This window comes from Diplotaxodon limnothrissa, linkage group LG10 (assembly GCF_057381915.1).
Source record: "Diplotaxodon limnothrissa isolate DT_005_m linkage group LG10, D_limnothrissa_male_GT1.1, whole genome shotgun sequence".
Taxonomy (NCBI): Eukaryota; Metazoa; Chordata; class Actinopteri; order Cichliformes; family Cichlidae; genus Diplotaxodon; species Diplotaxodon limnothrissa.
Window position 1 is genome coordinate 8558615 of NC_140605.1, and position 27629 is coordinate 8586243.

The 27629-nt window shown below is 40.7% G+C and overlaps 2 protein-coding genes across 5 annotated transcripts in view; one reads left to right on the forward strand and one right to left on the reverse strand.

The window, feature by feature from the left end:
• Positions 1–8907: 8907 nt before the first annotated feature.
• hpda (4-hydroxyphenylpyruvate dioxygenase a) lies at positions 8908–14631 on the reverse strand. The gene is made up of 14 exons (XM_085364318.1): positions 14570–14631; positions 14320–14346; positions 14040–14102; positions 13625–13729; positions 13493–13535; positions 13310–13392; positions 12034–12123; positions 11832–11938; positions 11479–11556; positions 11045–11207; positions 10872–10943; positions 10639–10761; positions 10430–10546; positions 8908–9279 (listed from the first exon to the last, which is right to left on the reverse strand). The coding sequence occupies exons 1-14, from the start codon at positions 14570–14572 to the stop codon at positions 9166–9168; spliced, it is 1188 nt and encodes a 395-aa protein (XP_085220444.1). The 5' UTR covers positions 14573–14631; the 3' UTR covers positions 8908–9165.
• A 1628-nt stretch (positions 14632–16259) lies between these two features.
• Positions 16260–27629, forward strand: part of mtmr4 (myotubularin related protein 4) — a 42939-nt gene continuing 31569 nt past the window's right edge. For 3 of the 4 annotated variants that reach the window (XM_085364319.1, XM_085364321.1, XM_085364322.1), the window contains exons 1-2: positions 21854–22132; positions 23669–23769. In XM_085364319.1, the coding sequence (XP_085220445.1) occupies positions 23767–23769 (3 nt within the window). In that variant the 5' untranslated portion in view covers positions 21854–22132; positions 23669–23766. Of the gene's footprint in view, positions 16317–21853; positions 22133–23668; positions 23770–27629 lie in introns of those variants that run through there. The other variant, XM_085364320.1, reaches the window with a different exon arrangement.

Below are 27629 nucleotides of genomic sequence, written 5' to 3' on the forward strand. Positions count from 1 at the left end.
CCCCTATGAGCAAGCACTTTGGCGACAGTGGGAAGGAAAAACTCCCTTTTAACAGGAAGAAACCTCCGGCAGAACCAGGCTCAGGGAGGGGTGGCCATCTGCTGCGACCGGTTGGGGTGAGAGAAGGAAGACAGGATAAAGACATGCTGTGGAAGAGAGACAGAGATTAATAACAGGTATGATTCAATGCAGAGAGGTCTATTAACACATAGTGAGTGAGAAAGGTGACCGGAAAGGAAAAACTCAATGCGTCATGGGAATCCCCCGGCAGCCTACGTTTATTGCAGCACAACTAAGGGAGGATTCAGGGTCACCTGGTCCAGCCCTAACTATATGCTTTAGCAAAAATGAAAGTTTTAAGCCTAATCTTAAAAGTAGAGATAGTGTCCGTCTCCCGAATCCAAACTGGAAGCTGGTTCCACAGAAGAGGGGCCTGAAAACTGAAGGCTCTCCCTCCCATTCTACTTTTAAATACTCTAGGAACAACAAGTAGACCTGCAGAGCGAGAGCGAAGTGCTCTAATAGGGTGATATGGTACTACAAGGTCATTAAGATAAGATGGGGCCTGATTATTTAAGACCTTGTATGTGAGGAGCAGGATTTTGAATTCAATTCTGGATTTAACAGGAAGCCAATAAAGAGAAGCCAGTACAGGAGAAATATGCTCTCTCTTTCTAGTCCCTGTCAGTACTCTTGCTGCAGCATTTTGGATTAGCTGAAGGCTTTTCAGCGAGTTTTTAGGACATCCTGATAATAATGAATTACAGTAGTCCAGCCTGGAAGTAATAAATGCATGAACTAGTTTTTCAGCATCACTCTGAGACAGGATATTTCTAATTTTAGAGATGTTGCGCAAATGGGAGAAAGCAGTCTTACATATTTGTTTAATATGAGTACATGTCTTGGTCAAAAATGACTCCAAGGTTCTTCACAGCGTTACTGGAGGCCAAGGTAATGCCATCCAGAGTAAGAATCTGGTTAAATACCATATTTCTAAGCTTTTCAGGGCCGAGTACAATAACCTCAGTTTTATCTGAATTAAGAAGCAGAAAGTTAGCGGCCATCCAGGTCTTTATGTCTTTAAGACATTCCTGCAGTTTAACTAATTGGTGTGTGTTATCTGGCTTCATGGACAGATAGAGGTGGGTGTCATCAGCATAGCAGTGAAAATGTAAAAATACTATGTCTTCTAATGATGCTGCCTAAGGGAAGCATGTATAATGTAAACAGAATTGGTCCTAGCACTGATCCCTGTGGAACACCATATTTGACCTTAGTGGGTGAAGAGGACTCTCCATTTACATGCACAAATTGGAGTCTATTAGATAGATATGATACAAACCACTGCAGCACAGTACCTACAATACCTACAGCATGTTCTAATCGCTCTAATAGGATATTATGGTCAACAGTATCGAACACTGCACTAAGGTCTAGCAGGACAAGCACAGAGAGGAGTCCACTGTCAGAGGCCATAAGAAGATCATTTGTAACCTTCACTAAAGCTGTTTCTGTGCTGTGATGAGCTCTGTATTTTTATCTGTATTTACTGTACAGCACTTTGGTCAGCCTTGGTTGTTTTTAAATGTGCTCTATAAATAAACTTGACTTGACTTGACTTGAAACCTGACTGAAACTCTTCAAATAAACCATTCCTCTGCAGATGACCTGTTAGCTGTTTGACAACTACTCTTTCAAGGATTTTTGATATGAAAGGAAGGTTGGAGATTGGCCTATAATTAGCTAAGACTGCTGGGTCTAGAGATGGCTTTTTGAGTAAAGGTTTAACTACAGCCAGCTTGAAGGCCTGTGGTACATAGCCGATTATTAGAGATAGGTTGATCATATTTAAGATTGAAGCATTAATTAATGGCAGGACTTCTTTGAGCAGTTTTGTAGGAATGGGGTCTAAAAGACATGTTGATTGTTTGGAGGAAGTAATTATTGAAGTTAACTCAGAAAGATCAATTGGAGAAAAGAGTCTAAATGAATATCAATGGTACTGAAAGTAGCTGTAGATAATATTACATCTGTGGGATGATTATTAGTAATTTTTTCTCTAATGATTAAAATTTTATTTGTGAAGAAGTTCATGAAGTCATTACTAGTTAACGCTAAAGGGATAGTTGGCTCAACGGTACTCTGACTTTTTGTCAGCCTGGCTACTGTGTTGAAGAGAAACCTAGGGTTTGTCATGGTCCTGAGTCTGACTCAGTGGTTTTGGTTTTGATTATTATCTTATGTTTTAGGTTCATTCTTGTTGGGAATTTCTCATTCTCAGGTTTTGTTTCTGTTTTGTATTTCAAGCTCCTTTTGTTCTGTGTCTCTGTGCCTGCTCTGGGGTCCGTTCTTCGTACCTCGCTAAGTAAGTTAGCTGGATTTGATTGTTGACGATTTCGCGTGATCCTGGATCGTTCGGTTCTCCGAAGCTCATCCGGGACTTGCTGTCATAGCAACAGATCCGTAAGCGTAAACCTGCTCGGGAGCAGGCTTACTTTATGTAAACAGGATTAGATCGCGGCCACTCAGGTATGTCCGCTTCATTTATACGAAAGCAACAGCGATATTTTACCACTGTTTTTCCATAAATAAATATTATCAATGTAACTAAAGATAATGCAGTATTTGATCCTTTTATTGATTCCATACAGATACATACAGGTCATTTCCCAAAAAAAGGGAAATGTACTATTAATCATTCTATTTCATGTATTTGATTATTTCAGATGTAATTCATATTTTAGAGTTGTAATAGTAAATTACTTCGTGTAATCAAGATGAGAGACCACGGCTATAAAAGCGAAGGTGGATTTGGGAAGTCTGTCGCAGCCATGTCCTGTACGTATACGCGAGCAGCCCATTGCGGAAGGTGCAAGATTGATAAGGAGAGTTCTCAGAATTCCGCGTATATTGCGGGATAGACAGGATCCTTTAGCTCAGCGCGACAGTGTGCTCATAGAGAGATATCGATTTTCCCGTGAGTATTATTTACTTAACCAACTTGTTGACGAGGGGGTGCAGGACCACCACCTGTCTTTTTTTGCTCTGCCCTTTTCTTGGTTGCTGTTATAAACAAACAAACAGATTATTTCAGGCTCTCTTTTCAAGAGACTAAAAGCAATATAAGTGATAAATATTACCATTCTGTAGAATATTCTTATATTTCACTTTTACTTGTTCCCATGTTCTAGTGGGTCCTGTTGTGGCTCTAATGTGAAAGAGGATATAATGTAATATAATATAATATAATATAATACAGTTACCCTACCGCCTGCTGGTGATGGCCAGAGGGGCCGATGGCGCGATATGGCAGCCTCGCTTCTGTCAGTCTGCCCCAGGGCAGCTGTGGCTACAACCATAGCTGCCTCCACCAGTGTGTGAATGTGAGAGTGAATGAATAGTGGCATTGTAAAGCGCTTTGGGTGCCTTGAAAAGCGCTATATAAATCCAATCCATTATTATTATTATTATTATTATTATTATTATTATTAAATTACTTACGAGTTTAATTTGTCAGCAACTTTCTGCCAGCCCTCTCTCCTTGCTTTTGCAGCCTTTGCAGTGTTCCCTTGCGTTTTAATTAAACTCTGAAACTCCTGAAATCCCTCAATCAAGAGTTCTTGCTCTGCTGCCGAATAATACCAAGCGCGCTCCTTCGACATTTTCGCCGACCAATCAAAGGGTTGCCGATCAATGTTTCTACTATCGATGCGTAGCCCCTGTTAAGCCACCCAGTGATCTCACATTACTTCATTCAGCTATACTAATCGTCAACAACAGGTGTGTTCGGAGAACCGGAATAGCGAGCTCAAAGTTAGCGCGATGATTTGATCTTGGATGTAGTAAGCGAGGTACGAAGAACGGACCACTGGGCCCTATTTCAGGAAGCCGGTTTAGAAAACTCAGAGTGAAAAACGATACACGGGGTTGAGTAACCCCGAACTGTCCAACTCGGAATATTCGGTTTCAGAAAGGCTGATAACAATTAGTTCAGTCAACGCGGAGTTGCTTTAACCCCAAGTTAAGCGCGCGCACGAGGATACATAAAGCCCTGATTAGTGGAGCACAGATTAAGCGAGTCACCATGGAGACGGAGGGAAAGAAGGCGCGGTCAATGTATCTTACAGCGCTTGAGGCCGAAATTCTGATGGCAGCATATGCCGATAACATGCAAATTTTGCGGAAAAAACGTAACACAGCCTCAGCTGCAAAAGAAAGGGAGCATGCATGGCAAAACATAGCCGACAGAGTCAATGCGTGAGTGTTAATTTAAACATTGATCTAGGGATTTCCACCCATATAACACGTTATTTTATTATATATTATTTTATTTTGTATTTTATACATTTTATTTTGTGATGTGATTTGAGCGCAGGTGCAACCCAACAGGCCCCAAACGTTCCTGGCAGCAAGTAAAAATGAAATATAAAAATATAGTCCAAACAGGTAAGGTGTAATTGTATTATGAGCCATAGTGCTTGGTCTGTTTGTCCGATGTAAATCAATTGCAGTTAGAGGCTACATTAATTTCCCCTCTGTAAGCACTTATTGAAATTATCTGAGCACATTACAAGTACATATTTGCTTACTCTGTATGCTCAAATGTGACCCGTTATAGCCAACAGAAAAAAAAGCGGAGGCCCGAAAAACAGGTGGGGGTCCTCCACCACCACCACTCACAGAGGCTGAGCAGGTGGCTTCCACATTTGTGATAATGTTGGCAGCATCACATATGATCTTCACAGTGCAGAGAACACAAATTAGCATCCATTACTATAATGAAATAATTTGTTAGTTTGAAATGCTACAGGGAACTATGTACCTGTACATTAATGCTGTGGAAAGACTTCCTGTTCACATAGTTTCCTTCATTTACTGAAGGAGCAATGATTGGAATGTGAGTGCCATCTATACAGCCAATCACGCCTGGGAACCGTGAGAATAAATGTAAAATTTAAGTAGTAGTTAAAATATCACCACATCATGAATTAAGTTTCGTTCATCCTGATACCTGCAATTTTGTGGAATCCCTCTTTGATAAATCTTGTGGGTCTATGACCGGGGAACACCACAAACGAGTACAGGAGACGTTTCAGTGCAACTGTAACATTCCTGACTGCCCGACAGACGGTAGCCTTGGAAACGTGCTCAGCGTCACCAATATTATACAGAAAGCTCCCGTTTGCAAAAAACCGAAGTGCAATACAAATAATATGTACAGAACTGAGAGAATGTCCACGATGTGTCACATGAGCAATATTAGGCCTGAGGATGTTATTCAAATGAATTATAGATTGTGCTGAAAAACGGTAACGTTCACACAGGAAATCATCAGGAAATGATAAAATGTCCAAACGCGCTCTAATCACTCTCTCCTGGCGGAGAGCTCTGCGGAGAATTTGGGCTTCAACATCTACTGGCTCTTCAAGGAAGGGACACGCCATGTCTGACACTTCCTACAGTCAGGTTTCCGACACAGAGGCGGAGAAGGTCAGGGTTAGTTGAAGTAAACCTGCTAGGGAGCAGGTTAGCTTCACGGTAGAGCTGGGCGATAGAACGATAACGATATGTATCGTGATATAACTTTTACTCGATAGAGAAATTAAGCTATCGCGATAGACCTCGCCGCTCTTGTCCTCTTAAAATAAAATAAAAAAAATAATACAATTAAAAAAAGGTCAGCCAATCCAAATTAAGTAGCGCAGAGCCGAACCAATCACAGCCACAGCGTCACGTCGCGTGACTTGTTACGTACAGCACAAGTGCCAAGCCGCAAGTGTGTTTGTTTGGGAAGCAGCCAGCGGGTAATGGAGGAAATGAGTGTGCCGACTAGAAAAATCAACCGAGCGTGACCGAAGAGAAAACAGATAATGGTTCCAATGCCGGAGAGATTGTCGAACGGAAGAGCCATAGAAGTTCTGTAGTGTGAAGGTATTTCGGCTATTTCAAGTCTGACAAAAAACAGAGTAGCGTGCACTGTAAATTGTGCCGAAAGCAAGTCTGGAAATACAATAAACTGGTGCATGCGTCACACTGTGCGCCACGTTATTGTTTCGGTGAAATGAATTTCTACAATACTGTTACTGTTAATTCTACTCTCTGCAGTGTTTAAATGCTTACATATACACACAGTTACTGTCCGTCCACACATACGACTCGGTTCTGCTTCTATGCCGCAGCTTTGTTTACTTTTTCCCACCGAGGCTTCTAGACTTCTGATTGGCCAACATTTCTGCACGGTTAGGAATCTAGCGCCACCTGCTGCTTTGGCATGTTCATAGCAGCGTTTTCCTTCATTTCTGCCTTTATGTGTGGACGGGATTATTTTTTAAAACGAAAACGGAAAATCTCCGTTTTCAAAAATACCCGTGTACGTGTGGACGTAGCCTCAGTCTCTGACTGGAAGCGCTAATTCGTCATTTGGCTTTTGTCAGACTAAAGTAACTGTTAAAACTGTTTGAAAAGCTAAGCTATACAACAAGGAGAGATCGAGAATTTCCTTTTAGTTCTCAGTTTATTTGATATTGACAAAAGTTAGTCAGTTTTGTCTGTTCTTCTGTAAAACAAACTAAGATTTATTTTTAGAATTAATATTTTGTTTCTAAGTGGAATTGACAATTTAGTCTGTTTCGTTTGTTCTATTTTGAAACTTAAACGCTTTAGCGGCTGCCTTTTGTGTAGTTTGCAATATTTGCCTTTATTTATCTGAAAAAGTCTCATGTTCCTTAAGTACATCTACCCTGTTGAACTTATTATGGGAAATAAATATTTAAATAAAAACAAGCTGCTGATTATTTCACATTTTACTTGTGAGCAACGGCACATTTAAATCTTACAAATATAGTTATTTGGCTTATATCGTGATAGATATCGTTATCGCCTGAAATGAAAAAAAAAAACATATCGTGATATGAAAAAATCTCATATCGCCCAGCTCTACTTCACGGAGTGTGTCGTCATAGTAACTCACTCAGAATTAATCTAAACTCGCTTTGTGAAACCGAAAACCCAGAGTTTTCGTTAACTCAGGGTATACTTACTCAGAGTTTGCACTAAACCGGCTTCCTGAAATAGGGCCCCGGTCCCACATCTTTGTGTTCCCTTCCCTGTTGCCATGTCTTGTGTTAAGTTCGTGTCTGTGCATACCTGTTGTACTTCCTGTTTTTATTCTGAAGGTTTCTGTCTCATGAGAGTGTTCTCAGCTTTACGTCTGTGTCTCGTCAGCCCTGATTTCTCCCAGGTTTGTTCCCCTCCTGTCTCCCATCCTACGATTAGACCTGTGAATATTTAAGCCCTGTGTGTTCTCCTGCTTGTTGCTGGTTCATCTATCCAGAGTCGTACGTAGTGAGGAGGTAAAATTATTAACAAGATGATCGACCTCTGTTGGAGTAGCGTTCAGGTAGCTGCTCTGCTCTGCTCTGTGTTGGTACAGGGCATTGAAGATGATAACAGTGGCTGGATTATATTCTTAAATTTAGTTACAGCGCTTTCAGAAAGACATCTACTGTGATGAAGTCTACTCCCCACTGCTGTGTAATCATTATCGTAAATGTAAATGTTATCAGGAAATGATCTGACAGGAGGGGGTTTTCAGGAAACACTGTTAAATGTTCAGTTTCTATGCCATATTTTAAAAAAAGATCTAGAGTGTGGTTAAAGTGGTGGGTGGGTTATTTTACATTTTAAGAGAAGCCAATTGAGTCTAATAACAGATTAAATGCCATGTTGAGGCTGTCACTTTTTTGCATCTACATGAGTGTTAAAATCATGACAATAATTATTTTATCTGAGCTGAGCACTAAATCAGATAAAAAGTCTGAGAAATCAGACAGAAACTCTGTGTAAGGCCCAGGTGAACGATAGATGTTAACAAGTAAGACTGGTTTCTGAGTTTTACAGCTGGGGTGGACAAGGCTAAGCATCAGGCTTTCAAATGAACTAAAAGTATTGGTCTTTCGTTGATTAATAGGCTGGTGTGAAAAATTGCTGCCACACCGTCCCCTCTGCCTATGCCTCGAGATTTCTGGTAGTTAGAATGAGTCGGGGGTGTTGATTCATTTAAACTAACATAATCATCCAGCTGCAACCAGTTTTCTGTAAGGCAAAGTAAATTGATTTGTTGATCAATTATTAAGTCATGTACTAACAGAGACTTGGAGGAGAGAGACCTAATGTTTAATAATCCACATTTCACTGTTTTACTCTTTGGTTCAGATGTGGATACTGTATTGTTCTTTCTTTGTGATCTTTTTTTTTTATGTTTAAGTTGTTTGTTGCTGGTTTTTAGTTTGGTTTTTTTGTCTGTTTGGGAACTGACACAGTCTCTATGGACATGGGGTTTGGGGGGGTGTAACAGGAGGAGAGAAGCTGCAGAGAGGCGTGTAAGACTGCAGCTAGTAGTACTGTTGTGTCACCTTGAAAAGCAATCTGCATAAAGCCTAAAGTGTAAGAAGGACATATGATCAATCCTGGATAATGCTTTTAGTTTTTAGAGGGATTGCATGCTACTACACGCTCAGCTGGCTCTTTGGCCTCTTTTCTACTCTTTGTGCAAAGAAGATATGAAATGAAAAATTCATATCCCACATATTATAGTATAAATAATGTGTGCAATTGTTCCTTTGGTACTGTTGTCTGGTTATTTCTCTCTGCCTCACTATACTAAATCACACTTTAAGTTTATTTGGAGCAAAACAGAGAATTTTTTTTTTAAATTTATGTACATATCACGGTGATGTTTGATTATATTTCTTTTGAATTTCTGTAGTAATAGTGGTGTGTCATACAACCATAGTACCTACACACATAACTGTCTCCTGGCTGTGGTTCAGCATGAAGATGTGAGCATGTCAGTCTTCACAGCTAACCCTCCACAATAAAGCATAGCAGTGTCAGACTATTCCTTTAATATTTGAACCTCTATTTACAAACCACATATGCCAGCCCACATGAACATTTGTTTCTTTATTTAGCCAAACACCGTGCAATCTCCTGACAGCTAAAAGCATATCTGATAACACTCTCAGCTTGTCACACTCAGATATTCAACACTGCGTAAGTGTTTGCCGTGCTGCAGTCGTGGTGGGTGTTGTCGACCGCCTCTGAAACGTACAGCCGAGTAGATAAGAGTCCCAGTGTGGCTTGGCAGCATCAGACGTCAGCGGATCAGTAGAAGGCTTCAGCCTGCCCTTTGGGTGTCAGCACAGTGAGGTTGCCCCTGGCGTCTTGGTCCTTCTCAATAGCCTCAAAGAGAGACTTGAAGTTTCCTGCCCCAAAGCCCTGGTGAAAGAACAGACACACACAGATGGCTAATTACCCAAAGATCTACCTTCTTCTGTGTCATTTGTTATGGCTCTAGGGATCTTCTCTCAGACAACGTTCAGGGTGTTTAACGCTTTGATGTTGGATCACTAATGGTACATAAATATCCTCCCAAGGTTCAAACATCTCCTCTGTGACAGCAAGCTGCGCTCACCGGGCGCTCGCAAATTAATCATGTAAATATTTTCACAGGTAACCCAAAAAACAAAGATCAAGTGTTGGTGGTTCCTCTGAGAAATTCTTTGCTGTGGTTCAGATGCAGTTTCTCACTTTCATGCATTGTATCCACATCTGTAGACACCGGAGAGTGACAAGATGAGCGTGTTCTGACAAGCAGAACGGGCGCCGAGTGTTATGAATTGAGTGCCACAGGGTGCAACCCAATCCAGAGATCCCCCTCGCTGTGAAGCAGTGAGCCTTTTAATCTGCATCTGTGACAGATTTACTGAGCTTTTACAAGTACACTGCTCTTGTAGCATTCATGCTGGGTGGGAGCTGTAAACAGGTGTTCTTCCTCAGGTTCTTGAAGATGGCAGAGGCGTGAAACAGAGCCCTAGGCCTGTAAATCCCACCAGTAAAGGCTAGATTACCTACGCATACTGGGCACAGTGGGCAACTGTCCCAAAGGTCTGGTCCCTTCAAAAGCCATATTTCTATTCAGTAAAAACTTTATCAGAAGTTTGCAGCATTCAAAAACTGCATCACCTGAGAGAGAATTGTCAACATGTGGTTTCAGTGGTTTTAAATGTGTTTTATGTGTTATAATCACATCACTTCCATCTTTTGATATAATTACCACGCAATAACTCTTTGAAAATAGATTATTTACATCATAAAATGTCCCAAAAATAGTCTAAAGGACTATTTTTTAAATATTCAAAAAGTCAATAACCAAAAAGTGCCATAATGAAGCAAAACTTTTTGAAGTAAACCGTGAATTCGGTCCAAAAATACGTATTAGTCAGGGTTAAGTTGTGCCCAACTAAAATATTTGCCCTCCATACTGATGGGGTTAATACAGGTGTGATATGAGAGGCCTTAGATATAGCAAAGCCCTACTCTCTGTTTATACAAGTTATACCAGTAGACTGCCTAACTGGTCACTTACAAAGTGGTTATGTCTCTGAATGACCTCCAGGAAAAGTGTTGGTCTGTCCTGCACAGGCTTGGTAAAGATTTGAAGGAGGTAGCCCTTGTCATCAAAATCCACTAAGATTTTTAATTCCTTAAAAAGAAAAACAAAAGATCTTTTAGATTTAAAGACACAAAGAAAAAAGAACAAAAAAAAAAATCAGCCATGCCAAAAGCAGTCCTCACCTGTAAACGGTCGAGGTCTTCAATTACTTTGATTTTGGCAGTTTTGAGATTCTTCCTCAGGGTGTCGTAATATGTGTCAGGTGCTGAGAGGAACTCCATCCCTCGGGCGCGCAGGTTCACTATCTATTTAGTGACAAGAACAGAGGGAGAAAAAAAGACGAATCTAAAACAGGCCCTGCAAGCATGAAGCTTCAAAATAGCCTGGAGTTTTCCTGCTAATTACACAGACTCACAGATTCAATAATGTTCGATGTGTTGAGGGCGATGTGCTGAACACCTGGCCCCCCGTTGTAGTCCACGTATTCCTGTGAGGACACAACACAGGACATCACACACACACATTTTTGTATCAGACCCCTCGGGCTGCTGGGATCCATGTCACAGAGCAAACCTCTGAAAGCCTCACCTGGATCTGCGACTTCTTTTTCCCCGTGGCAGGTTCGTTGATTGGCATCTTAATGGTCTCTTCGTAGTTTGTGACAACTATAGACCTCAGCGCGCTGTACTGTGTGTGGATCTGCTTGTCATCGATTGACCAGAACCGGTGAAACATCAGACATTTCTGGTACCTAGAAATTCAGGAATACGAGCTAAGCAATACTAATCATTGGAGTTAAAAAGGAACTACATTTCCTCTTGTTCCTTCTTTCTTGGAGCAATCTTTGAATTTTGTGAAGAAGTCATTTTGTATGAGGGCTTGCTGTTTTGAATAAATGCACCAACATTTTCCAGCAACAGCGGTGGAGCGACTGCTTGTGGTGTTTGTTTACTTTGTCCTTTTGCCCTGTGTGTCTGCTGCACCCGCAGCGAGTGTACGTGCACTGGAGACAGGAGACCTACCAGTCTGAAATTGGCACCATTTGGTCATCTGGCTGGTTTCCCACAATGTGATCGATGAAGTTCAGACCTGTTGGTGGACTTTGAAAGAAAAGAAGAATAAGCAGTCAGGCTGCTTAATGATATACAGATGTGATCAAAATACACATAATCATGTTTTGTTGTGATTTTATGATAATCTTTTAGTCTATAATTCCACAGAAAAGGGAAAATATGTACTAAAATGTTATCAGGGACTGACAGTGGTGAAATCTAGATTCATCTTACTTCTTCCATGTGTATGCACAAAAAACACCAGAGGGAAAAAAAGGCACACAGGTTGTAGCAGATGAGGTGGTGTTGTGGGAGAGACTCACAGATTAGCTAACAGGGGATCTCTAAACAGAGGCTCTTTGTAGCTCGGCAGGAAAAGGCCCTTGTAGGGACTTAGGTACTCGATGAGTGTGTGTGTGGTATCTCCATACTGAGGACAAAACATTTGCACAGCATTATTATTGGCTTTCAGTTTCTTCAATGTATTTACACAGGGCTTTCTAATGTGAGTCACCCTTTATGTACCGTCTGAATCACTGCAAACTTGACCCTCCCATGGCTGTCCTGCTCCACCCAGGGCTCCTTGACGACCACAGCTCCTCGCTCCTTGGCCGTCTGTCATTGGAGAGATGTCAGGATGGGTGTAAGATAACGGGAGTTTGCAACAACTGTGTGTCTGTGGCTCCTGGAAGCCCTCCAGTGGCCAAAGGGAAAATATCTTCCTAAGAAGCTACAAAATGGTGGTTCAGAGAGCAAAGGCTGTTGATCCCTGCAGTAAGTAAATGGCCTGCATTTGTATAGCGCTTTTCTAGTCCCTAAGGACCCCAAAGCTTCACACTACATTCAGTCATTCACCCATTCACACACTGGCGATGGCAAGCTACATTGTAGCCACAGCTGCCCTGGGGCGCACTGACAGAGGCGAGGCTGCCGGACACTGGCGCCACCGGGCCCTCTGACCACCACCAGCAGGCAAACACGGGGTTAGTATCTTGCCCAAGGATACTTGGCGTGCAGCCAGGAGGCAGCCTGGGATCGAACCACAGACCTTCTGATTAGTGGCTGACCTGCTCTGCCACCTAAGCTACAGCCACCCTAAGTGCGCATTGATTCGGTATCTTTGCAGCCACCTGATAGTCCACACGGCAGTTTATGGCTTGCCTGACCTTGTCTGAGGTAAAGAGAGTTCACAGGAGCAGCTAAACCTCAAGGCTGCAGTAGGAGTTGTCACAACACTGGCCTGTTTACCCCAATTTCAACACACTCCTCACCCCATGTCAGTATATATAGTATGAGGTAAGAGGATTAAATCTCAGTCACAGAAGTGAGCTAATGTGAGCACAGTGGAGCTCTAATTATTTACTATCTCCTAGTATTATTAATATGAACCTCAGACAAACAGTGGATCAGTGCAGCTACTCTATATTACCCAACTTTTGTCAGGAATTTCCCAACTTTTGGCACAAGCATGTAAGTTTTTATCTTATCTTAGTCTGGATAAGCAGAGACTGAAACTAACAGATAAAAAATGAAACAAATCACTGTCTCTTTATGGCTAATGTTGGTTTACCGTGTAGAATTATCCACAATCGTGCACCACAACCAGTTGCACAGTTCAAGGGACACAGAAAAACACGGAAATTTAGAGTGTTGTGCGAAATTTCTGTGTTCTTCAGTTAAGCCAACTGGGACAGGGACTTTTTTAACCCCACAGTATCAAGAAGTTGTTGTTTTTTTAATTTTATTTTATTCTCACGCTAGAAAGATTTAAAGTTTACCTGAAAACAATCTGTCATCTTACCTTGAATAAGAAGTCACAGTCCTCCACTTGGAAGGCAATGTCTTTAACTCCGTCTCCATGTTTAACTAAGTGTTCTCCCATCTCTGGGGGGGCCAGAATATAAATGATTTATAAAGCAGAATATAAATCATACCGTCATGTCACCTTTTTTATAATCTTAAGTGATCTGATGAGAAAACCTGCCTTCATTTCCAGGATTCAGAGCAGATTCAAATGCAAATATAATCTGTGAGGAGAGCAGAGGAGTAGTTATGTTTTTGCACTGAGGGTGAGATCTTCTGCCAGGTTGAACACTGTGAACGTTACTGTTCGTACCTTATTCTGTCTGATGACATGTGACACCACCTCTCTGCTGCCAGTCTCCAAACCCTTGTAGGCCAGGGGCTCGAAGCCCAACTTATCACAGTAGAATGAGGCTGCCTGTGAAGTAACCACACTGTTACTCTGATGAAATCTAACGATGCGAGACGTACTGAAGCTAGGACATGCCACAGTGTGATGTGTAGTCTCACCTGTATGCTGAACAATAATCCACAATAAAACTTTTTACTGATTATTCTGTTTATTTATTTAATTAATTTGACGTTTTATTTTTTTCGGTGCAACCAGCTCTCTGACCTGTATATGAGTCTGTACAGGCTCAAAGTCAGCTCACAGATGGATGATACGGTAAAGATTTGAATAACTAACAGTGAGCTTCTGGTCATGTGTAGAGGGTTTGGATACTGACCTGTTTGGCGTTGCCGACCCAGAAGGTGATATGATGGAACCTGATAAACCTTCCCCTTGCAGGCTAGCAAGTAAAAGCAGAACTCAAGATTGACATTGGAATGTGTGCAAATTCTTCAGGTGACAAGTAACACAGTAACCAGTTATAATGGGTAGTTGAAAAATAATTCTGGGATGGTTTATTTTTTCCTGCACCAATTAACCATCTGTGAATATTACGCAAAAACACAGTAGCACACATAACAAAACATCAGACACCACAGAGAAAATATTAATCTCACCTTCTCTCCTTTGTCTGTGTAGCTTGTCTAAGAAGAAGGAAAAGAGGAAAATCATAATAGCTTCATTAACACGCGGTCAGCAAAAACCTGCAGTCAACTGATCTCGTATTTCTAATGTGACTTAATTGGTTCTTATCTGCTGAAGAGGCCATTATCTCCACAATTACTCAGCTGTGGGAAGGCCCAGAGTCCCACAACTGACAGCATCTGCTCATTATAATTGGCTTTGATTATAGTCGAGTCTCCTTACCATACTGCGATTTCAGATGGGGCTTGGCTCGAGAAGAGAAAGATTGGAAAGCCAAAAATGAGCAGATAAGTACTGACCTGATGACCAACTGTGATTGGTCCTTTGGGGTCTACACCCACCTGTCCACCTCCTCGCTTCCTGAAACTTCGGCAGCAGTGACCCAGGTTTTGGTGCCTGTCCTGTCATTTTTGTGTCTAATCAGTGTCCAGTCCTTAGTCGTGCAGTCGTCATAGAAACATAGACATAATAAACAAAGCCAGGGAAAACATTACAGACACAGATCTTTTTCTTGAAACTAAACTTACCACTTGCCACTGAAATAAACAAACAAACTTTTAAAAATGTATTATTTAACTGAGGCTGATGAAAAGCTAAAAAACAATCATAATGCATCCACAGTGTGCAGAACTGAACTGGGAGTTCTGCACTAAGCAAAGATGCGGTGTTGTTAAAGGTGAGGATAAAAAAATATTCTGAATTTCTGAAAGCCCTCTGTGGTTTCTGACTTCCACCGCCAGAGGGAGCAATATTGCCGGACAAAATAAGCACTTACTGTAAGATTAGTGTGTGCCAGCTTGGATGTGATGTGATTTGAATTACTGTCTCCATACATTGTGCTAAGAGTCATACATTTACATGTTATACATTTACTGAAAACAGATTTTCACTCAGTTTTTTTTATTTTTGCATTAAGGTATGTGGCAAATAAACCATCCCTTTAAACAAGCATATACTGTAGTGTTTATTTATCGATCTATTTATGTATTTATATATTTAGGGTGCTTGTAGTGTCTTGGGTGCTTCAGGATAACTGTGCAACTAACTAGTTGCATTGGTCGCATGATTAAAGGTTTTAAGTGTAAATTTAAAGGGTTGGTTGTTCACGCTACAAATTAATCAATACTTTCTAATTATTCTATTTATTGAATTAACCATATTTAATATCTGATATCAAATATATTCCAATATAACTCACATCTTACAGCTATTTATTAGATTTATAGTGTACATGCTTGCACTATAAGCAAGAGAGTAATGCATTGCGCAATCTCAGTCTTACTGTTCACTCTACTTTAACGTAATTGCATTTTTATTCTCTGTGTTTTGTTTTGTTTTTTTAAATTATTCTCACCCTATTAGGCCTTGACTATGCGCCTGTGGCACGTATGTTTGACTATTTTGTTTATTTATTGTAGACTATACTGTTTTTATTCTTTATCCTGCTGCTGTAATACAACAAGTTCCCTCGTGTAATCAAAAGTTCCCTCGTGTAATCAATAAAGTATCAGTCTATTTATTTAAATAGCTATATTACAAATAAATTATTTCGTTTGATTTCTTATTTTAAAGATAAATCATCGATAGTTCAGTTAAACAATCAGCTCAAGCGTACATCTCGCGTGTTCCGCTAATGTGAAAACCCTGCTATGTTCCAGCTGGTGTGTGTCTGTGTGCCGAGCTCACGTACTGCACGTTGTTTGTGTGCCTCCAGTTGGTGCCGCGCTGTGATTTTCTATTGGTGCGCTTCAGGAGTGTAGTGGCACCTGATTGGCTCCGCTGTGGGCGTGTTTGACCCGCTGGCTTGTCTGCTCTCAATTCTCATTGGTTGGTGAGAATTCTGCAGCGTCGTTGGTCTCCTAGTGCTCGGTTACCTACTCGATTATTGGTTGCGGCTTTTGTCATCGGGCGAGAATGCGGAAGTCGTGCAGTCTACTGAGTCACCGTTGTGACAGCTGATTGTTTCTGAGTGAGTAACTCGATTTAATTTTTTAAAATGAAGTAACTTCTAAATGATATATTGTATGTGACATGTTCTCAGGCCGTCAGACTTGTCTCGAACTTGTGGACCTTGAGCGGTTTTGTCGTTTTTGTGGGCAAATGAGCGAATTTTAGTCACTAGCCTGTATCAGTGTTGCTATCCGGTAGCTAGCACAGTGCTAACATTTACGCGCACACACGCACACTTTCGGTTCACCAACTAATCGGCTCCTAGTATAGTGCCAGGCTGTGCTGGGGCTGTGGTCCACTTTCACTTTCACCATACGTTTTTTTTTTTTTTTTTTTAACTTCAGCCTCCTCGTCATCGGTTCACACCTGTTGTGTTGTCACCAGTCAAACCGGTCACCTGACATTTAAATGGAGCTCACAGTCAAGAAAGCTGGAAATTTCTAGACCGTTTATGATCAGAGGAAAAACACCCCGGAATCCCCTACTGTACTTGGAAATTATTTTTATACGGAAAGTAAAACCGGCTCCCCAAAACAAATGGCTCTTATTGTTGTCACTTCCTGATTTTTATTTTTATTTTTAAATTTCCCCTCAGTTTACATCAGGGCACTTTTTTTTTTAAATTAGCAGCCTATGGAGAAGTGAAGAAACTAGTACCTAGCTTTTCTTCAAAATGTACTTCTGTAGCTCGCACTGCTGCATCACAGTGCTGCTTTTGTTTCGCTAGCAGTCCACAACCTAAAGGTATTAATTTTGCTGTCACACGAGTCAAAGACAAGATGCTCACAATGCTGTTTTTGGTTACTAGATGTTTGTCCTTTTTGCTTGATGTAAAGTGGACATACAAAAGCTCCATATTTTTATTCTTGGCCTGCAGTAGAGTAGCTTTACGGGATTCCATTTAAAATGATTCTTATTTATAATACTGGCCCTTGGAATAAACTGAGGGACTGGCCCTTGGAATAAACTGAGGGACTGCCCCGTCTTGAACAAGCTGCTTTAGCTCCCCTGCCTTTAAGCTAACTCTATTCTCATTGGTGGATCATGCAAAGAAAGAGTTCAGTGTTTGAGTTAACCATATTATGGTTATCTCATTGCTATGACATAATACGGGGCCAAGAGCAAAAAAAAACCCCTGAAACAGAGTGTTTAGAGGGAGAGTGTTAAACATGAGGTCCAGGGACCAGAATTGGCCAACAAAAACTCCAATCTGGCCTACTGGACAGCTTTGGGTAAAATGAAGGACGGCATAAACTTTGGCCTTTCAGCTGTAACTTGGACAGGTTTTCCTGTTGATAAATACCTCCCACATGACCATTCATACTACACTAAAGTAATTAAGTAATAAGAAGTTAGTAGTAGAGCTGGGCGATAGAACGATAACGATATGTATCGCGATATAACTTTTACTCGATAGAGAAATTAAGCTATCGCGATAGACCTCGCCGCTCTTGTCCTCTTAAAATAAAAAAAATAATAAAAAATAAAAAAGGTCAGCCAATCCAAACTAAGTAGCGCAGAGCCGAACCAATCACAGCCGCAGCGTCACGTCGCGTGACTTGTTACGTACAGCACAAGTGCCAAGCCGCACGTGTGTTTGTTTGGGAAGCAGCCAGCGGGTAATGGAGCCAGCGCGTAATGGAGGAAATGAGTGTGCCGACTAGAAAAATCAACCGAGCGTGACCGAAGAGAAAACAGATGACGGTTCCAATGCCGGAGAGATTGTCGAACGGAAGAGCCATAGAAGTTCTGTAGTGTGAAGGTATTTCGGCTATTTCAAGTCTGACAAAAAACAGAGTAGCGTGCACTGTAAATTGTGCCGAAAGCAAGTCTGGAAATACAATAAACTGGTGCATGCGTCACACTGTGCGCCACGTTATTGTTTCAGTGAAATGAATTTCTACAATACTGTTACTGTTAATTCTACTCTCTGCAGTGTTTAAATGCTTACATATACACACAGTTACTGTCCGTCCACACATACGACTCTGTTCTGCTTCTATGCCCCAGCTTTGTTTACTTTTTCCCACCGAGGCTTCTAGACTTCTGATTGGCCAACATTTCTGCACGGTTAGGAATCTAGCTCCACCTGCTGCTTTGGCATGTTCCTAGCAGCGTTTTTCTTCATTTCTGCCTTTATGTGTGGACGGGATTCTTTTTTAAAACGAAAACGGAAAATCTCCGTTTTCAAAAATATCCGTCAGACACTGGACGTAGCCTCAGTGTCTGACTGGAAGCGCTAATTCGTCATTCGGCTTTTGTCAGACTAAAGTAACTGTTAAAACTGTTTGAAAAGCTCAGCTATACAACAAGGAGAGATTGAGAATTTCCTTTTAGTTCTCAGTTTATTTGATATTGACAAAAGTTAGTCAGTTTTGTCTGTTCTTCTGTAAAACAAACTAAGATTTATTTTTAGAATTAATATTTTGTTTCTAAGTGGAATTGACAATTTAGTCTGTTTTGTTTGTTCTATTTTGAAACTTAAACGCTTTAGTGGCTGCCTTTTGTGTAGTTTGCAATATTTGCCTTTATTTATCTGAAAAAGTCTCATGTTCCTTAAGTACATCTACCCTGTTGAACTTATTATGGGAAATAAATATTTAAATAAAAACAAGCTGCTGATTATTTCACATTTTACTTGTGAGCAACGGCACATTTAAATCTTACAAATATAATTATTTGGCTTATATCGTGATAGATATCGTTATCGCCTGAAATGAAAAAAACATATCGTGATATGAAAAAATCTCATATCGCCCAGCTCTAGTTAGTAGTATGTGAGTAAGGTTAACAGTGAAATAATCTACTGTTTTCGTTTTGTTTTTTATTGGTTTTTTTTTAAAACAAACAAATAAACAAAACAATGGTTCCACAGTTAAAATAAATAAATAAAATGGGACATTCTCTGTGACGAGAAGCCTACTTAGAATTAAAGTGGGCTGCGTTTGGCCCATCATGTGAAATGAGTTTGGCCTTTCCGAATCAGAGGAATGTGAAGCCTAAGCTTCTGGCTCATAGGGATTATCTATGTAAAACTTTGCTCATGTTTAATCCACATCTTTAACGGTAAATATTGACAGAAAATAAGGGAGAGCGTTACTTAAATTTGTTTTGTCAAAATTATTATCAGGTTGTCTCTTCTTGAGTAGCTTGTAGACATATTTGTGATTCTTGCATGGAGGTTTTTTTGTTGTTTGGTCAGTTTAGTTTTGATTTGGTCTTTAGTTTGGAAATGGGTTTTGGCTTGATTTTGAGTAATTCCAACTGTAATGATCAATTGTGAAATAGGGCTGCAAAACTGGACTATTTTCATCACTGGCTGAGCTGCAGATTAGTATAAATTTTGTTGCGTTGTGGAACATGGCAACATAAAAATTTCATAATTTTGAAATTCCAATCCTTTAAATTATCTTGTTCATTTGACAAACAGTCAGTAATCCAGAAGATAATTTGTTTTCAACACCCAATAATCTTCTCAGTTTTGAGAAGAAAACAATTGTGTCAAAAGGACTGACTCGTTTTTGTTTGACCACCTTATTGATTAATGAATGCATTTCTGCTTGGTTGCTGTCATTGCTTGTTCCAAATATGAAGGACAAGAATTAATCAGACTTATGTGTTCAACAGTATACTGCAGTATACTTCAGTGCTTCCTTAAATGTGTCCATAGCGCAGAGGACTCAAAGTAACAAATGATGGCCTTGAATGATACATACTTCTGTTTCCCCATTTCACAACACAGTTCCTGATTTCATCCTTTATTGAGATCTTGTTACATAATCTGTTTTTGTTAACCAGAAAAATTCAAACCATACCACCCCTTTAACTAATATCAACTACATACTATATAGTTCTTTGACTGTTTTTAACTGAGTAGTGTCTCAAAACGGCATTCGACATGCATAATCATGCACATTTCTGACAATAGGTGTGGTTTGTACCTGGAATTAATTGTGACATCACCTCCTTATCTTTAATATCAAAATAAACACTACCGTTTGTGGAATTTCAGTTTTGATTTCCGGATCAGTCATGTCAAACGTCTCTCACCGTCAGCACTACATTACCTGAGCTCAGATGCTACCTTCAGGGTAGGGCTGGGTGATATATCGAGTTTTTAAAAAAATATCGATATACTCCTTCACTGAATACAACTCCCCCTCCCCCATAGCTTCACCTACAGGCAGCGACCAGATGGACACGGCAAATCTCCGTTAGCGAGTTGTGGGGCTGGACGGCGTCAACGTGTTAGCGAGCTAACCGCGCTAACGAGCTAACCACGCTAACGACATGCAGCCCACAGGGGCTGCACGGCCTAAAATCCTTTCATTTTCTCAAAAGTTGACAGCGCGCCTTATGTATGAATTTTGGTTGTGCTTACTGACCGCGAACCGATTTTAGGTGGTACACGGCGCTCAGCAATCTGTCAAAAAATGTTTTACGACTTTGGTAAGCTATGGAACTGCAGCGCTTGATGGATTGTCGGAGCATTACGGCTACCGTAGTCTGGAGCCTCGCGGAGTGATACGTACTGTGCTTCGACGTAATATTACCATATTGTGTGTGTATAAGGACCATAAATGGCACCTGTTAAGAGACATGGTTACGAAGCGGATTTCAAACTCAAGGCTGTCAGTCACGCTGTAGAAGTTGGGAACAGAGCAGCTGTGAAATCTGTCTTTGTTATTATGCTCAGCGTCTGTTAGTTTACATTTTGACTGCACAATTATGAGCTTTTTGTTATGCACAAAAACAACATTGTTTTCTTTTATTTATGGAGCATGATTATTTAATAAATGCTGATAATTTATTTTTGAGTAATTTCTTCATGCAAATCTATGCTGCATGTAAATAAAAATGCCTGTGTGAAATCTGGGACACAGTGTGACTAAGAACTCTCTTTTTGTTCTTAACTTATGGCTTTAAAAAAATATATCGCCACCCAGCTAAAAAATATCGAGATATGAATTTTGGGTCATATCGCCCAGCCCTACTTCAGGGTAATATTTGTTGTCACAAGCATTTCCCGTACACTGGTGTCAGTGTGAGTGAGAAGGTATTTCATCACAAATGTAGTCGGTGTTTAGATTTACAGCCTGCTTGCTTTCAGTTTCACAACCGGGATGGTACATGCTAACATTGCTGCTCTCAGATTAACTGTAACTGACATTTATATTTAACCCTCAATCTGCTTTGAACTACTTCTGTCATATCGTGGCTCAAATATAAGTTTATTTAATATATAGCTTTATTTTTTTTAAAATTAATAGCTTTATTTAATAGTTTTTCTTCTAAATGTGTCTGTTTTGTTTTTTGTTTGCTTGTTTTGTTTTGGGTTTTTTTGTTTCTTTCTTTTTTCTTTTTTTTTTTAAAGCTTCAACCAATTCAAATCAGATTTCAGTTTTTGTTTAATTAAATCTCATGGGGCTATTTATGCTGAGTCAATAGATGACTCACGTTACCTGAAGAGCAATATTGGACCCTTTTCCTCTCCTGAAAATGGTTGCCTGCATGTGATTTCTGTATTTATTACTGATTAGCAACAAAAGCAGTCCCTTCTGATCATGAGTCACGAGTTTGTTGTAGGTGGGTGAATTGTTAAGAGTGTTTGCCCTGTAGTATGGCTTCTTTCACTTTGAGCAGAGTGGGAGGGAGAAAGAGTAAGCAATAGAGACAGAGCGTGAGAGGGAGGGAGGCATGCCATGCACTGGACTACAACCAGTTTGTATTTGGGAGACGGAGACTGCTGCTACTCTGCAAAACTCTTGAGCTTTAATCAACCCCAAAAGCTAGACAGAAGCTTAAAGCAAAAGTTTGATTCGATACTTTGAACAGGTAAGAGAAGTCTGCTTTGAGACAATTTTGAGAGTTGAGTAGTTTTTTGGTGTTTGGTTTTTGTTCTTTGAGCTTTGAGCTGTGTGCAAAAGGGGGTGTGTCGGGTTAAAAAAAAAAAAGCAGTGTAGGGAAGTGAGATGAAGGCACTGCACAGTGAGAATCTAGTTCAAAGCTGGGTCCTTGCATGCAATCAATGTGTTGTTAAAGTCTGATTGTTTACCCAAGGAAGTGAAGGCTCTATGTTTTGTCTCACTGCCTGTGTGCCACTCTTTTCATAGTAAACTTCCACTGAACATAGTCGCTCCCTCCTGACTTGGCTCGTATATACACAGGAAGTAAGAGTGCAGTATCAGTGTCACTTTTCATGCAGTCATTAAGTGTTTGTTTTCAGGGTAGTGCTTTTTTTATTGTGTACAGCTGCTGGATCATTGCCTGTCGCTGTTCCAATATGGCACACTGTCCAATCCAGGAGCAGCAGATTCAGCCCGCTTATGTTTCTGCAGTGTTGAGATGTAAATGAGTTGTAGGTCACCCGTGTTTCTGTGACAAATGCACATCAATACACAGTCACTGTAGAACATACAAACCTACAAAGTGCAGATTTGTGCTTACAGACGGTGTTTACAGTGTCCTGTCTGTGAGGTGGTTTAGAAGCTATTAGAGGATACGGACATTCACCTCAGCACCTTTTTTTGTTTTTAATGATTTTGGTGGAAAGAAAAGTCGCAGAGTTTGTTCACATCTTCTGTCTAGCTCCCGTGTTGTTATCTGTTCTGCTGCTGATAATCTGCAGAGGAATGTTGAGTTTGCATTTCCTGTAAATCAGAGTTTCTCCCCTCTGGCCACGTCAGATCTGCACCAAAGTCTCTTTCACGTTGTCAGATCGCACACATGTGCCTGCGTGCTTGTGTGCCGTGTTGTTACACTGACTTGACCACAACTGGAGAGGGAACTTCTTGGCCCAGGCAACCAGTTAAACTTGCATACCTGACATTTTGTGAAGAACTCTTGGGCCACGAGGTTTTGTGTTGAGTCATTTCTGTAAAATAAAAGTATATCCATACTCAACTTCCTCAACAGGTTTATTGTTTTAGTGCCAGCTCCTTATTCTGTACTTTGGTCCAAGACTGTTTGAAATCCAGCCCTTCACACCATGGCACACATTCCCTAACCCATCAGGGCGACTGTGGCTCGGGGGGTTGGGAAGCGCATCTGTAACCGGAAGGTCGCCAGTTCGTTCCCTGGGCTCTCTGTCCTGGTCATTGTGTCCTTAGGCAAGACACCCTACCGCCCTACCCCACCTACTGGTGTTGGCCAGAGGGGCCGATGGCACGATATGGCAGCCTTGCCCCAGGGCAGCTGTGGCTACAACTGTAGCTTGCCTCCACCAGTGTATGAATGTGAGAGTGAATGAATAGTGGAATTGTAAAGCGCTTTGGGTGCCTTGAAAAACGCTATATAAATGCAATCCATTATTATTATAACCACCCACACACAAGTCTGAAGGTTGTTGTTGTTGTTTTTTTATGTTGGCAGGAGGCATCGCTGTCCCGACAGAGCCCAGTAGGCAAGAGGAGAGGGAGGGATCTGAATAGGAACACCCAGACTCACTGTCTACAGCACTGGCTGACAGCATGGTGAGCCAATCACACTCCTGACTCCTCACTATTGTATATGTTTATATGTACTCTGCTGTAGATGCCTGACTGCTTTTAAAACAGGTGCCAAACTCCCTACATGATTTTCTTCATGGTAAACTGGCAAGCTGGGACTTTACACTCACACAGGAAATGGCAGAATGCGGTTGCAAGCCGAAAACAAAGCACAGACTGTTGCAACACATATAACAATACACAACGCTAAAGCAGTTTTGTAAATGCCAGTTTCTTAAAAAAAAAAGTCTTGACATTTCCCTTTATACTGTATCAGTTTGCATTTCTGACCACTTTCAATCAGAAATACAAAATTGTTAGGATTTACTTGCAAACTAAAATATAGCAATGAAGCAGTAAAACTGAAATGATTTTGCTGCAAACAACAGATTTCTAAGCTCAGCATGTTTTACGTGCAGGAAGCCAGTGCATTAGTGACTCCAGCTGGTTCTTAAAGGTGCCCGTGGAGAGATATGGCGTCAAATCCCTTCCCAGTCTTAAACAGGGACTTGTGGAACACTATTTAGAGTAGGTAGGTGAAAGTAGATCGTCCTCTTACAGAGTCTCCTCGCCCAGACACTAGTTTTCTCATCAGGGATCCAGCTTCATTGGCCTGTTGTTTAGTCCTACGTGTTTCTGCTTTCATGAAAGTGCTATGTAGCACCTAACAGATGTTACAAGTCTTTGATGTAGCTTGTTGCCACGTGGCCCTCGTACAACTGTGTTTTGGAGTACACTAAAACCTGTTGGCGTCCTATTTACATGAAGGAGCTCAGCGCATTACATGTGGCATTTCAGAATATGAGAAGCACAAGTCCTGAACAAGGCAATGAGCATTTAGTTCTCTAAGAGCTGAATGCTCACTCTCAATGTAGATTAAAATGCTCTTAGTGTAGCCAAGTGGTGAAGGTGTCTACTTCAGTAAATGCTGATTATCTTCTGTGTGCCCTCTAGTGGATACTATTGGCTACTCATTTCTGTGGTTTAACTGAGACTAAATGGTTTCTTTGTGTTATGTAAGGTCACAACAGTAATTGGTATAAAAAAGATGGAGGTGGAATTGTGCTGCTTCAAGTTTCTACATGCATTTTTGTTTTGAATTTGTTTTTGCTGATTCTCACATTTTGCGGTTCTTTGTCTAATCGCACTGCAGATGTTGGCCTGAGGGTTTTAATTCTATTGGAGCACAGAAAATTTAACACAGATCTGAGACTATTTGTGGATAACAGGTCTACATGTATTTGAAATGAGCCATGCGACTGTGTATTTTAGTCCTAATTTAACCTGATTAGTGAGTACAGCATATTATTTTCAGATGTTAAGACATGCAGAGCTTTTCAATTTAAGGAGATCCATAACTTTTAGGAGTTTAAGTATCCAGTATACAAAATGCATTTGTAATTTTCTTTTTTTTTCTTAATTTTAATTAATTGCTCCATCATAGGGAGTAATTTAGGACACCCTTAGTCACCTGATGGGCCGTCTGCTTGTACCTTGTCGGGCAGTGAATGGGCTTCAGAGTAAATGGTGCTTTAAAAGAGCGGAAGCAGCAACCAAATGAGTGACAAATTCCTCTTGAAACTAATGGGAACCACTTTTATGGGACAGACATAGGAAGTGTAACAGGAGGATACATATCCCAAGGTTCTGGTCAAATGGGTCCACAGAATGTCACTGTGGCTGGATGCCCAACTCCCAGCCTTTTTATGGGAGCCCTGGGCTTAATTGATGGCATAGCTGATGAACAAACAATGTGCCCACAGGAGCATAAAATGAGGATGCAGAGCTTCGCTGTCTAGGGTTGAAGAGTGTTTATGCATTTATAGGAAAGCTAACCTCTTCTTGGTTTGGGTGTGGTCAGAGGTATGCGCTGCATGAGTAATCAAAGGCTCAAACTTATCAGGTGGCATGATCACACCCTAGAATGTTTCAGATCAGCCTAAGCAGTATTTGAAGTACAACTGTGATTTAGAGATGTGTACATGATGGTAGTGTTCGATCAAATATGAAATTGTAATCGTTACTGTGCATGTTACATTAATAGGACCTTTTTAAGTTGCCCAGTGGCCACAGTTAGGATGACAGATGGGAGTATCATTACCTTTTTGAGCTAAGGGTTATATTCTCAGGTGGGATTGTGAGACGGTTGTTCCTCAGGTAATATGATCGTTTTTAATCCTCTATGTGAAGCAGTGCTTAATTGCTTCCCAGCCTTGAGCTTGCTTTTTTTCCATCCACTGAAACAAAATGGGAAATATTGAGCTCATGTTGTTGTCCACTCATGCTATTGCATTGTTAGCAAGATAATGGGAGCACGGAAACGGGTATAGCAGGATTGTTTTTACTCTGCCTACACTGCGTGCATCGTAGTGCTACTATATAAGGTTTGTGCACAATTGGAAGGCAAAGTTAATGTGGCAGCACTATGGAAAGCCACATGATGCTCTCACTTAGGGTTGTAGTTAAAGCGAGGGCTGTTAATGATTTGAGTGCAGCCCTACTTAAAGGCACCTTTGCCTCAAACCTAATGTTGGTTGGGTTAAGTCATTCTGGCTGGCTGTCTCCGGTTCCTCATTCCTACTTTTCATTCCATTCAGATAATTGTTAACTTTATTTTTTGTTCAAAGCTTTGCGTGTGTGTGTGTCCCCGCAACACTTCCCGTCAGAGCCTGCTTAGCTCAATCTTATTTAAGATGTTGCCTGGCAGCCAGTCAGACGTTACTCTAGTGACAAATGTCAGTGAAATGTATGGCCTACATTTATATGCCTGATGAATTATTTTAATGTTTGTAATGGATCATATTAAGCTAAATACTTGTCCAGACTGAAGTCACACTTCCAAACACTAACTGTACACCAAACCCCCATACCTTCTTGTTACTGCTTCACTACTTAAAAATTACTTGTTACTTAAATTTCAAGTACTTTGGTTACATCTATGAAAGGCATCCAAACACATACATGTATTTACAGAAATACTCAATTTCTGAAAATTTAGCTTCATTTGGCCCTCCTTCCCAATGCTTCGTGTCTTTTTCATATCCTGCTTCTATACCTGTGTGTCAACATGTAGGCTGACACCCTGCATTGGTTACTGGCTGACCTCCTTTCCTAAAATACAACCTGAAACAGAGGAGCCCAAATCTTGTGCTCACTTCTACGGCTGGTTCAGCCAGTACTGGACAAGCAGAGGGAGAGAATTTATAGCTCAGTATTTGGACTCTGGACCAGTTAATGATACATTTGTCAGTAGTGATCCTAAATACATTTATTTTTTTAATGGCCATAAATGAACTAAAAAGAGCTTCACAACCTGCTCAGTGAACTGATGATTCAAAACTCTTGGTTGTATATGCTTTTTTTTTTTTCATTTAGATATTGCCAGTCAAAAAATAACCAGGTTTTAAATAAATACATTTTCAAAGATGTACATGCTACAGTTCTAATATAAGATTTAATGATGAGTCAGAGTAGCTGGAGATCTTTAAAGTACAGCTAAGCTCATAAAGGAAAAGCCCCCTACACTCTCTCAGGGGTAATGAGGTATCAAACTTATTTGGGACTTGAGTAGGGATGGGTATCGAAACCGGGTTCTTGTTGAGAACCGGTTCCCGCTGTTTCAATTCTTTGGAATTGTTTGCCATTTTTGCAAACGATTCCCCTATCGACTCCAGTCGCCCGAATGACGTCACCACGTTACGGAGCGTCATTTACCTGGCAAGAAAGATGGTACCTAAGCGGCTTGTAGGCAGGGACATTACTGGATATTCTTGTGTAATTGCTACAGAATAATTTATGTTATACTTTGTTATTGCTACAGAAGAATATTTATTTTATTATTTTAC